The sequence below is a fragment of the Diceros bicornis genome, chromosome 7 (genome assembly GCF_020826845.1).
Source record: "Diceros bicornis minor isolate mBicDic1 chromosome 7, mDicBic1.mat.cur, whole genome shotgun sequence".
NCBI classification, from domain to species: Eukaryota; Metazoa; Chordata; class Mammalia; order Perissodactyla; family Rhinocerotidae; genus Diceros; species Diceros bicornis.
The window spans coordinates 67,820,577-67,833,405 of NC_080746.1; the positions used below are offsets into that span (position 1 = coordinate 67,820,577).

General features: G+C 49.5%; 1 protein-coding gene across 1 annotated transcript in view; it reads right to left on the minus strand.

The window, feature by feature from the left end:
* Window positions 1-6,735: 6,735 nt before the first annotated feature.
* DENND5A (DENN domain containing 5A) overlaps window positions 6,736-12,829 on the minus strand; it is a 92,749-nt gene continuing 86,655 nt past the window's right edge. Inside the window, exons 17-23 of the mRNA XM_058545956.1 lie at window positions 12,495-12,640; window positions 11,788-11,906; window positions 11,202-11,383; window positions 10,511-10,593; window positions 9,878-10,001; window positions 9,102-9,270; window positions 6,736-7,757 (exon numbers count right to left, since the gene is read on the minus strand). Of these exons, the coding sequence (XP_058401939.1) occupies window positions 7,574-7,757; window positions 9,102-9,270; window positions 9,878-10,001; window positions 10,511-10,593; window positions 11,202-11,383; window positions 11,788-11,906; window positions 12,495-12,640 (1,007 nt within the window). The 3' untranslated portion in view covers window positions 6,736-7,573. The remainder of the gene's footprint in view (window positions 7,758-9,101; window positions 9,271-9,877; window positions 10,002-10,510; window positions 10,594-11,201; window positions 11,384-11,787; window positions 11,907-12,494; window positions 12,641-12,829) is intronic.

Genomic DNA, 12,829 nt, shown 5'->3' on the forward strand with positions numbered 1-12,829 from the left:
CTAAAGGATGCAGGGATGATGGCCCCTATTATATTTCCATTTATTTGCCAGTCTGGCGCCTGGAAAACCAGATGGATCCTGGATAATGACTCTAGGCTACCACAGTTCAGCCAAGTAGTAGTCCTAAAAGTAACTGTTGTGCTGAATGCATATCATTGCTAGAGCAAACTAGTCAGGCCTCAGATACTTAGTATGCAGCCATTGAGTTGGTGAATGTGTTCTTTTCTATTCCAATGGAACAAAGGGATCAGAAATAGTTCACACTCATGTGGAACAGACAATAATATTCATTTACAGTTTTTCCCCAGAACTATGTTAACTCTCTTGCCTTCAGTCGACATAGTCCAAAGAGATCTGGACCATCCAAAGAGATCTGGACCATCCAGACATCCCACAGAACATCACACAGACCCATTACATCAATTACATCATGGTGATTGACTGGGAAAAGCAAGAGGTGGCTAGTTTATCGGAGACGTTGGTAAGACACATGTACTCCAGAAGGTGGGTGATAAACCCTATGAAGACTCAGGGACCTGCTACCTCAGTGAAGTTTTTGGTGTCCAGTGGTCACGTGTGTGCCAGAATATCCCATTAAAATTAAAAGGCAAATCGATGCCTCTTGCATCCTCTACCGTAAAGAAGGAAGCAAGCACCTGGAAGGCCTCTTTGGGTTCTAGGAATTCATCTCTGGCGACACAGAAAGTTGCCAGCTTTAAGTAGGGCCTGGAGCAGAAGAGGGCTCTACAAGAGGTCCAAGCTGCTAAGCAAACTGCCTGTCATTTGGGTCATATGATCCAGCAGACTCTATAGTGTTGGAAGGGTCAGCGATGGGTAAAGATGCAATATAGGGCTCATTGCAAGCACCAGTGACAGAATCACAAAGTGGGTCCCTGGGATTCTGGAGCAAACCCATGCCATCTGCACAGAGAATTATATGCCTTTTGAGAAACAGCTCCTGGCATGTGACTGGGCCCTGGTTTAGATGAAATGCTTGACCATGAGCATCATTCTTGACAATACATCAAGAACCTCTCATTATCATCTGGGTTCTGTCAGACCTGCCAAGTCACAAAGACAGGTGCAGCCAGCAAAAGATTCATTGTAAGATGGAAATGATAACCAGCTTGGTTTGCTGATAGGTCAGGTTGGTAGGTGGGTGGAAACCAAAAATGGACAGTGGCTACGTGACAGTCACATTCAGAGCTTGCCTTGAAAGACAGTAGGAAGCAAGGGGAAGCAAGAGAAAATCTTCCCAACGAGCAGAGCCACAAGTGGTGCACCTGGTTATGGAAGGAGAGCTATATGCAGGAGACTATATGCATATTCCTGGGCAGTGGCCAATAGTCTAGCTGGCTAGTCAGGAGACTGGAAAGAAGAGGTCTGGAAGATTGGGGACAAGAAGATCTGGGGTAGAGGCACGTGGGTAGACATTTAGGAGAAGCTATAAAGTATGAAGGTTTTTGTATCACACATTAGCACCCACCAGAGAGCATCCAAAACAGAAAACTGAACAACTAAGTGGATTAAATGATTCAGCCACTTCGTCATTGGCCATCCTGGAACTGGCACAATAGGCACATGAATGGAGTTGGTCACAGCGGCAGAGATGGAGACCATGCATAGGCCCAACAGCATGGACTCCAACATACCAAAGCTAATCTAGCTACTGCTGCCTCTGCATGTCCAATCTGCCAGCAATACAGACCAATGCTGAAACCTAGATATGGCACTATTCCTTGAGGAGACCAACCAGCCACTTGGTCTCCTCTTGGCACCTGGCAAATCAACTACATCAGGCCCCTTCCATCCTGGGAGGGCCAGCAGTTCATCCTCACAGGGATAGAGATCTATTCTGGGAATAGGTTTGCCTTTTCTGCCCATAGAACCTCAGCCAGCACTAATATTCAGAAGCTTAGAGAGTACTTGATCCTCAGGTATGGAATTCAATCCAGCATAGCATCCAGCTAGCATACCCACTTCACATGGAGGAAGTTAGGGAGTGGGCCCATGACATCAGGATCTACTGATCATACATATACTGCACCATCCTGAAGCTGTCAACCTCAAAGAACACTGAAATAGCCTATTGAAGTCACAAACAAAGCACTAGCTTCAATAATCTGAAGCAATAATCTGCAAGGATGAGGTGCCATCCTTCAGGATCTAGTATGTGCATTAAATCAGACTTGTATGTTGTGCTGTGTCCCTAAGGAAGAATACATGGGTTCAGGAGCCCAGGGGCAGAAGCAGGAGTGGCCATACTTACCTTCACTTCCAAGGACCCACTGAGGGACATTGTGCTTCTTGTTCCTGCTGCTCTGGGTTCTGCAGGGGTGGAAGTACTGGCCCCAGAGAGGGTACAGAACTACATTCTATAGGTCCCAATGCATTGAACCACAATCTCCGGCTGCCACCAGGGTACTTTGGACACCAGCAGAGAGGAAAGAGCAACCATCTTGGCACAGATAACCGTTCCTGAACTGCAGGAGGTGGCAGGGCTGCCTTTATATATTGGGGATGGGTAAAACACACGTGAAACCCAGGGCTTCTTAGAGAAATAGCTGATTCCAAGTCTAGGGCAGCAAATGTACAACGTGAGCCTGGGATATCTTGAAATACCTTAAAGCAACCACCAGGGTCATGTCAGACAACTCAGGAGCCAACTTGAAGCTCCCAACAGCCAAGATGGGACAATAAAGATAATAACTGCAAGGGAATGAAACCCATCAAATACATTTAAATCCATGAGTTCATAATAATATTTTTTAAAAATAGCCACCTTCTGAGGATAACATGGAACCAGTCCAGTTCATTATCTTAAAAGTTGAGTAAATAAAAGGAAAGAATTAAGCACTTATTCTGCCTTTCCTATACAAACTCTACTGAGAAATCAAATAGATAAGGGAAAACATCTCCTTATAAAATTATTCCATCTAATAAATGAAAACAAAATGATAGATTAGGATATCCCCATCTTGCAACCTCCCAATGAATTACTTACAGGATGTGGGCATGGAGCATCAACGGCTGCTAACATCAAAAAGTGAACATAGACATGATATGCTTCCTGATAAACGAGCACACCACCACCTTGAGTCTCCTCAAAGTGTTCAAACCTGAGGCAAATCAGGTCTCTGGATCTAGCTGCTGATTTGCATGAAACGTAGAGGATAAAGGAGCACACTGAACTGTACCACCACTGTGAAATCAGCAAAATCCAGAAGCGGCAAGTTACTGAGCAAATAGCCCAGGTTCTTCAACAGATAAACTGTAAGAAAAAGAAAGGGATAGAGGGGACCCTCTAGATTAGAAGAGATTTAAAAAGACTTCCAAGTTGTATCAAGCTAAAGAGAAAAAAAAACAGACTAAAAACTATAGTGTGTACGGATGCACGCGTGGGTGATGAAAGAAACTCAAGGAAGTGATCCCTGTAAAGATCAAGAAGGTGGAAGGAGGAAGGCAGCTAGGACTGGAATGGGGCCAGGGGAGCATGGAGGAGTTCTAGAGAGGCTGGTAAAGCTTTATTCTTGACCTGGGTGGTGGTTACAAGGGCGCTCGCATTATAATTCACTGAGTTCATTTGCTTGCTTGTTTATTTACCAGTCCCTGAAACCTCCGAGTCTGGGAAGCACTGAATTAGAGCAGGTGCAGAAGCCGAGGCAGACAGGGCTGCTTGCTGAGCAAATCGAATGCACTTGATCCACCCACAGCTAGAAAGGCAGTTGACTCCAGTGTCCTTGAAATACTGAACTACCGAACGTGCCTGCTCTCCTACAACACACATCATTCCAAAGAGGATTTGCAGAACATTATAAAACAAAACACAGTAGAGAGTGAGACATTCACAGCAGAATTAGCTGTTAGAAGGAGCAGACGGACTGATGGTCCCAGGACACCCTGATTTATAAAACATTACTCACATTCACCTTCTCGGCAATGTCTGCTGGAAAGGGTCTTGCTCCTCCACTGTCTTGGCTGACTGAGGCCACCGGCACCCCCCGCTGAAGCACATAACCAAGCGCTGGGTGCTGTACACCCACCATGCAGAACCGTGACCCACTGGACAGTTGTACAAGTTAGAGCCATCACCACATACAGGGTCATTTAACTCTAACTGGCTGGAGCATCGGCTCAGGTAATCAGCCCCTAAAAGCTGGAAGAAGGTAAGGAGAAGTACTCCCAGGTCACCTAAATGATACTCCTCCCCTCGCTCCCCTGAGATATGCAGCCCCATCACGGGGAGGAGTCTGTCGTGTGGCAAACCAGACCCTTTGGTTACGAGCACATTGAGAGTGACTTGTTCAGGTCCCACACGTTGCACTTGAGACTTGCAGTTGTCATGTCTCAGCCCAGCCATTGTGTTCTGACCACAGGTTTCCATTTCTCCCATCAGACAAGGAGGGCCCAGAGCAGCCATCACAAGGAAAAGGCTAACAGGTATCTAGGGCCTTGAACATTGCTGGTGCTCAGTAGATGTGGACTGACTGAATGAATGAAGACATGCTGTAGGCACAAAAACCAGAGCCATGTCACCTATATGTGGCATTCCTAGTACGCTTAGACCTGTTAGCCTTTTCCTTGTGTCCCACTTGGTGGATGTGGGGCCCTCAAATCTGCTCCCTCCCCTTCTCGGACTCGACCTGGCACTAGACTTCCCCAAGCTTCGCAATCTGGCAGGCACCTTCACATCTCCATGCCTTTGCTCATGCTGTTCTCTCTATACACAATGTCACTCCTCTGACAATTGTCCACTCTAGGCATGACTCCTCATGGTCAGTATCTCCCCTGGTTGTCACAATGCCCCACAGCCCCTGCCTCCGAGCTCCTTGAGGACGGAGGGTCTGGGACTCAGTCAGGAGCCAGGACAGAGCTTGATACAATAAGGTGATCACCACCATTTATCAAGCACTTAGCACACACCTAACCCTGTTCCAGGCGTACATGTGGAGTCCACTTAGTTCTCACAACAACCCTGTGATGCAGGCCCTATTATCATTCCCAAATATAGGTGATGAATAAACTGAGGTTCGGGAAAGCTATGAAGCTTGCTCTAGGGCACAGGAGCAGAGCAAGGATTCAACCTAAGGACTTTGGCTCCACAGTCTATCTTAACCACTACTACTGAATTCATTTATTCCACAGATACTTACTGGGTACCTACCACGTGCCAGTTACTATTTAGTGAACAAAGGGAACTGTCCCTCCCTTATAAACTTACATTTAGAATCAGTAAATGACAAGTATACCGGTTCCAGGTGTTAGGCAGGAAAATAAAGCAGAGTAAGGTGATAAAAATGACTGGTAGGACCTGTTGGCATTTTAGAGCAGTCAGGGCAGGTCTCTCTGAGGACATGTGAGTAGGGACCTGAGTCAGTAAGGGAGTAGTCATCAATGGAAAAGCCTTAAGCTTGGAGAGAGACAGTTCCGGTACCAGCAAACTACTTATGGGATGTGTGGCCTTGGGCAAGTGCTTCAACTTCTCTGAGCTTTGATTTCCTCCCCTATAAATCAGGGATAATCTGCACTCCTTGCAGAGTTGTGAGGGAGGAGGGGGGTGTGGTGTATAGCACCTGGCTTTAGGGCACCGCTGGCCTAGGCCCACACCAGACACACACACAGTGAGGTGCGCGCTGTCCTCTTGCCCAGCCAGGAATCCCCCTCTTCCTGCCCCGGAGGCACTGCGCACCACTCCCCTCTTTCTCTACTCCGCTTCCAAAAACACTGAAGACTCTCCTGGCCTTCAGGTAGACAGGGGCAGCACAGCCCATCCACGCCCCCTGCCAGCAGGATGTTGCACTGCGACTGTCCTAGAAGCCTCTAGTCCCTTTCCTCATCTCTTCAAAAAGCCTTACCTGGGCACTCGCCACTGGCCAGGCACCAGGAATGGAGATGAACAAGAGACCCTCTCTGTCCTCTCAGAGCTCACAGTCTAGGGCGTGGGCCCAACACACAAGCGGGCAATGCCAACCCAGAGAGGAGGCGCCAGCATCTCAGAAACTGAGTACAACAGGGAGTGAATGTGCCCACGGTGGGGGGGTTGGTTACGGAAGGCTTCACAGTGGGTGACTCCTAAAGCCAACCCTGAACAATGAACAGAGAGTGGACCCGAGGGGAGGCATTCGAGGCAGAGGGAACAGTACATGCCAAAATCAGAGAAGCATAAAAGAGGACACTGACTGGTTTGGAGTTCTACTTGATCACGCTACACGTCTGGAGCTTCCTGCCAAAGCAGCTTAAAGAATAAAACCGAAGGAAGCTGATTCCCAGAACTCTCATAACACTTTCCCACCTGCCACCCCATGAAAAGCAAACCCTTCTCTCAAGAAAGAGCTTTTTTCCCTGAAGGTAGACATGGTCTCATGTGTCCTGTTTCCACACCTGGTCTTCCTTACACTTCAAGAAATGGCCCATCCTGTCTTGGTCAAGTGACAACTCTGCAACCTTGGCCAGGTCTTTTCCCCTCTATGCCTCAGCCTCCTCCTCTGTGGAGCAGGAAAATAACCCTTGTCTGCATTCCTCTCAACCATTTGAATTAACGACTGTGAAAGCTCCCGGTCCTGCAGCGGGAAGGACCCAAGAGACGCCTGGCCCTCAAGGGCACCCTGGGCAACTCACAACCCTGAGCCAGCGGGGGAAGAAGCGATCCTACAGCCCGGTTCTCAGATGGACCAAACTGCACCTTCTGCTGCCCACCACTCCCAAACTCCCATCAAAGTCAGGGACCCCAGGCAGTCTTGTTTCAGGTGTTTTATTAAGTGGGCCATACGGTAGCTGGTTTCTAAGTTGCAAAACAACATAAATTTAACAGTAATAACATAGCCAGTTAGACTGTGACAAGATTTTCCTTTCCTTAAAAAAATAAAAAAGAAAGACTTAAAACACACAATGGAGGGTTAAATAAATAATACGTAAAAAAAGAAAAGGAAAACCTGTTAAAACATGCTTATGTTTACTTCCGTGCAGCCGCGTGCCAAGAGGAAACGTGATGCTCTGCACGGTGATACATTTCGGCATGTCTCCTTCCCAAATAATACTGACGAAAAAAAGAAGATCTGGACTGACTCGCCAGTGCCTGGAGAGGCACTACTAAGATCCCTTTGGAGCTTGGGGCTGCCCGCTCAGCACACCTGTGTGTGGCCCAGGAAAGCCAAATATCCATAATAATGTTAATATAGAAAACATTAGTTTAAAAACGATGTGGAATGGCCTCATTAACGCGGTGGGGCAAGGAAGCAGAACCGCCCCGCACGCAGCGCCGCAGGCTCAGTCCAGAAGGCCGCAGGCTCCCAGCTCGCGGCTGTGGCGAGGGAGGGCGCCAGCTTCAAAATAAGCAGCACCAACCTCGTCTCCCTCTCTCTATCACTCTTTCACATGAAAGTGTGTAAAAAGCAAATCAGCAAATAAACTCTAAAATAGATTATTTATTCCAAAAATCCTCTAGTTTTCTTTTTACAGTGAGTGTACATCTCCTCTCTGTCTCCTGCACAACTCGCTTAAGGCCCTCTGGGAAGAAGGGTCAGAGCTGCAGGGTGAGTCTCTCTCGGTCCTGCCGCCAGCTGGTGCTGGGAGGTCAGATGTCGATGCCCTTGACAAGGGAAGTCTCCAGCGTGATGTTGAACTCCTGCAGTGTCTGCAGCACGCGGATCAAGGAATTGACAAGCGTGTGGTCTTTGATGAGAGCCACATCCTCATACATGTGTGCGGTGATGGGGCAGTCGGCCAGCAGGGCAATCCAGTGGTGTAGGAGGTGATCTCTGGCAGGGCAGGATCAGTCCAGACGGATCAGAAGGGAAAAGCAAGGGAGACGGTTAGTGCAAGGCCAAGAGGGAATCTGCTCCTCCACTCCTTGAACGAAGTCTGAAGCCCCCTTTCTCTCCTCTAACAAGGCTTGGCAAAGAGGCCTTACATGGCTTTAAAAGACTCCCACTGGGGGCTGCCCAGCCTCAGGGACACCAACCCAACCTGACCCAAATCAGCCCCATCATCTGCCACCAGGCCAGCTCTTCCTCCTCTGCCTGCCCTTCCCTCCCTAGACAACCCCACCACCAACCAGACACCAGGTCCAGTCAGCACCACCTCCTCCATCTCAATAGCCAATCTCTCCCAGAGCATCGCTCCTCCCCAGAGCTACCACCACCAGGAATAACACTGAGCGCTAACACCCACATAGCACTTAGCATGTGCCGGGCACTGTTATAAGAGAGTTAACCTTCATGACAACCCTATGACATGAGGCAGGTGCTACTAGTACTATTATTATCCTCACTTTATAGATGAAGAAATTGAGGTACACAGAGGTTAAGAAACTTGTCCAAGATCACACAGCTAGTAAGTGGCTGATCTGAGATGAGAAGCTAGTGAACCTGGTCTTCCAGAGTCTGTTTTTAAACACTATGCCAACTCTCTCCCTTCCGTGGCCTGAATAAATTACTGCCTTCAGTTTATTTGGGTTTCATGCTCTCACCTGACCTACTGGGATAGCCTGTAAAAATCTTTCCCACTCCAATGCATGAGATCATTTCAGTCCCCTGATCAAACAACTCCGTCCTAATATGGAAAGATTCTTTGTTCCAGCTCCTCATCCTCCTTACAGCCTCTTCCCTGAAGCCTTCTCTGATCTTTCTCCTCTACATTTTCAGCATACCTTATGAATGCACACTTCTGTTTTGGACTCTCACAACCTTCTGCCTTGTACTGTATTTAACTGGGACAAGTGAATTCCTAAACAGTAAAGACCATATTTTATTTAGCTCTATTCCCACCACCTTCCATAAGGCCTGGCACATTCAGATGTTTGTTGAAGGAATGACTAGATATACTCTGCTTCAAATTTCACCAGTAGGGTGGTTTTATTCCTTGCCATCTAAATGTGGCCCCTCCTCCCCAGTTACATACACACTCTCATCCCCACCCCCACAGATCTCCACACATATGCATGGTACATGATAGAAATTAAGGGCCTTCGGGAAGTCCTCCAAGGCCTCACCTGCCCAAGGGCATCTGGTCATTAACAACCCCCTAACCCCTACCCCTCACTAGGCCTCCAGCACCCCTCTAAGGCTGGCTGCCGTGCACGCCGGGCCGTGAGGCTGCAGTACCTGGCTCCCAAGCACACCAGCATCTGAAACTTGCCGTCCTTGCCGATGTTCCGGGGAGTATTGTTGATTGCAGTGACAAATCGGCAGAAGTTCCGGGCCCTTGTATGCCAGTTTTCCTCAGGGACAACTTCATTCTGCTCCAAAGTCTCATAATAGGTTTGTGCTTTTTCTGTGAAGAGGAGAAAAACTTGCCAGTGACAAAGGCTCTCAAAACGGACCTCTCCCTGACTATCCTGCAGGCCACTTGCCCTGGGCCTCTCCATATCGATGCAAGTGACTTAACAAGAATAACATGAGTGCTCTGACGTCACTGGTCATATTTCAAAATGACCCTTATGTTTTAAATTTATTTGTGTGGCCCTTGATATAAAGATGGCCCTTTCCCTAGTCTGAGAATTTAAAAAAAACTCTTGAGAGAGAAGCTTCTTGCACGAAAATCCTCCAAGAGTGCCACAAAGAAAATCATGGGCTCCACTGTTTTCAACTGGCCTTTTGGATCTACAAGGATTGTGAGGACTCAACTGAGCCTGCACTATGTAACAGACGCCTAGAAAGAATCTTTTCCGTCCAACTCTCAGGAGGTAAGGGGTGAAGGGTGGGGAGCACTCTGTCATCACCTCCTAGAAAAGCCAGGGCAAACCAACAACAGATCTAATCTGCGAGTCACCTGATCTGGCCTCTGCACCTCAGACCCCTGTGATCAGCACCCGTGTTACGTTGGTGAGTCCCCATGTCTCTGCGTGCTTTTCCCACCCTCACACCCTAGCCCAACTCACCCAGGAAATCCCAAATGAAGACATTTTTGAAGAGCCGAGGCGATTTAAATCCATGCTGGAAAGCCTGTTCCAGGGCCGAGACAAGGCCGCACTCTCCACAAAGCAACAGCGTCAGACTGCCTCGCTAGTGAGGAAAGAGGGGAGAGCCAGGCTTGCCTCAGATAAACTGCCCTCCCACTACTGCATCCCCAAACCCACAGCCCACAGCTGGGAGGGCAGCAAAAGACAGGAAGGGACCTTGTCTATTCCCCCAGCACTGGGCACAGTGCCTGGCTCCGAGCAGCTCTCAGTGAATAGCTGTTGAATGAAGGCGAATGAATAGATGATGGATCTGGGTCCCCACCTGGGGGACGAAGCCAGTGTGGCCATTGCTCAGAAAGACCCAGGCAAATCCAGAAGAGGACAGGAATACACACTGTTCACTAGGGGTCCAGGGACTCTGCTGGGTCATCAGTGTGTAAGGAAAACAGGGTAACCTGCAGCACAGGCCCCCAGAGGAAGGAATCGGCTCAATCTCAAACTAACTGAGGCACACACACTACATTCTGGGCTGTCCACAGCACATGGGCCTAGAAAAAGACTATTCTCTCTTATTCAATATAAGGCCCTGGTTTGGAGGGCAGGAAGGCTCACCTCTTTCTCAGGCTTATGGAAGTGCTTCACGATGCCGTTGACTGCCTCCCCGATGGACTCCTGGATCTGCCCAGTGTTCAGCTCTGATACAAATCAAGCAAACATCCCTCACCAATCTCAGAGGCTAACAGTGCTTAGCTTAGCTTAGCAGGAGACTGAGGACGTGAGGAGGGCCCATGGGAGAGGCAGGGCAGCCTGGACCCTGGGAAGACCAGCTCTTCCCCACCCAACTTTGCTGAGCTAGATCTTCCTAAAATCTTGGGAAAAAAGCAAAACTTGATACCTTAGAGTTCTGTCCCTAAGAGATGTCTCTAAGTAAAGTCTATTTTTCATTTTACCCTGGACCTTTTGTCAACCAAAAGAGGGCCAAGACTTGGCTGTGATGCCCAGGAACCAGGAAGAAGGCCAGAAAGCAGGCCCTCTCCTCTCTAGGATCATACACAAATAGTACAGAGGACCCAGGCCGGGCTCCACGAGCTCTCCCTCTCCTTCCAGTCCTCTAAGGAGAGTGCCAAACCCCTCAACGATTCATGAGAGGAGGGTGACAAATGCCTGAGGCTGCTGTGGGCAGAGGTGGTTCCTGAAGCAGCTGCACAGGCTGGGATCTAGGCTCTCATATTAGGGCTCCTAGAGATCTGCCCACATTCCCCAGGCTGGGTGGCATGAGGGCCCAACCCCTCCTCCCACTTACTGGGCTTGTTGTTGGGTGAGATGGTAACAAGCCTCCGGATGACGCTGGGGGACTGCTGCAGGGGCGGGGTCCGGCATGGCCTCTCATCCACCTCAGGCTGGGATGTGAGCAGCTCCCCAACTAGGACCCGCTCCAGGCTTCCATCGTCCATGCCCTTCCCCAACCACCGGCCACATGGGAACCTAAATGTCAGACAATGGCTTGTCAGAGCTGCCAGCTGCTCTAGTGTCTTTCTCCTTGCTGCTCAGCAAGAGCCATCAACAAAGCCAATCACTGGGAAGAGGCTCTGAAACCAGGCTGGTGATCGCTCAAGGCCCTGCTCATCCATCCCACTGTGTATCATCAGGGAAACCACCTGACGATGGGTGGCCTGGAACCTGTGCACAGCAATATCATACATCTTTGCTTGGAAAATTCTCCTTTTATTTCTCTTCAGGTACATGAGGCAGAGCCAAACAGGAAGTTGCCTCAGCCTATCACAACCTAAAGGGTCTCCTTGAGAACTCCACATCCCCAAGCATCAAACACAGCCCCTGGCGGTACGCTTTGCCCCACTATCTTAGGGCACGGCTGCGGGAACACTTACTTGTAGGTGTGTCCTGTGATCTCATTCCTGACCATCACATACTCCACTAGCCATTTGGCATACAGTCCAGAGTTATCATGGCCTATCTGCACAGTAGTGAGCTTCCCCAAGTTCTGGCACTGTGGAAGAACAGCCGAGAGAGAAGATGGGGTAGGTCAAGAAAACAGGAGAAAAGAACAGCACTTCTCAGAGGCATAGATCGATCTGGCTGCCTGCAACCTGGCCCCTCAGTATCTGCAGGGGCAGAGCTCATGGCTCCACCTACCGCCGAAGTACAGCACTGTCTCGTGAGGGGCCCGTGGCTGAGAAAGAAGAGGCTGCTACCTAGAGGAAGAACAGCGCCTGGGAGCAGGCAGCTCTGGCAGTGGGACAGCAGTCTAAGGTTCAGAGGTCTCTGTGAACACTTGGGCTCAGCAGCTGAAAGAACTCTTGGGGATTTCTCAACACGCCATGGACAGGGAGGTATGAAAGTCCAGACAGGGAAGCGCCTTCCAGCCAGAGAGCATTTAGACAGGGCAGGCTTCCCACTCCTTGGGTCAACCCTTGGCTCCAGCCTCTGATCATCTCAGGACAGGTCAGCTGTGCTGATGCATGACACTGAACAGAGCAAGGCCTCCATAAAACCCCGCAGAAAGCTCGAGAAAAGCAGCTGTTGCAAACTCAGATCCCCACAGAGCTTGGGGTTGTGGTCCCCAGATAACACGTACCTCGAAGGTCATCTCTAACACGTTCCTGGGAATCTGCAGGATCTGTGTCTCACCCAGTTCTCCCGAGATACAGATCCACGGGTTGGCGGTGAACATGGAGCCCCCCAGCTTCTTACTTGGTACGATCAGGATGTGGTATGGGATCACTGTTTAGGGGAGGCAACAAAGGCATTGAGGGGGATCAGGAGCCCCTCCCATACCTGAAAGGGCCCTGACCTGCCCCAGCTGCTGGCATGACTGCGCCCCTGATGTACCAGCCCCAGCAGAGCCTGGAGCAGCAGGTCCCCAGGACCTATTCTCTGGCTGGCTTAGAATATTAGCCAATCCTCCCCTCA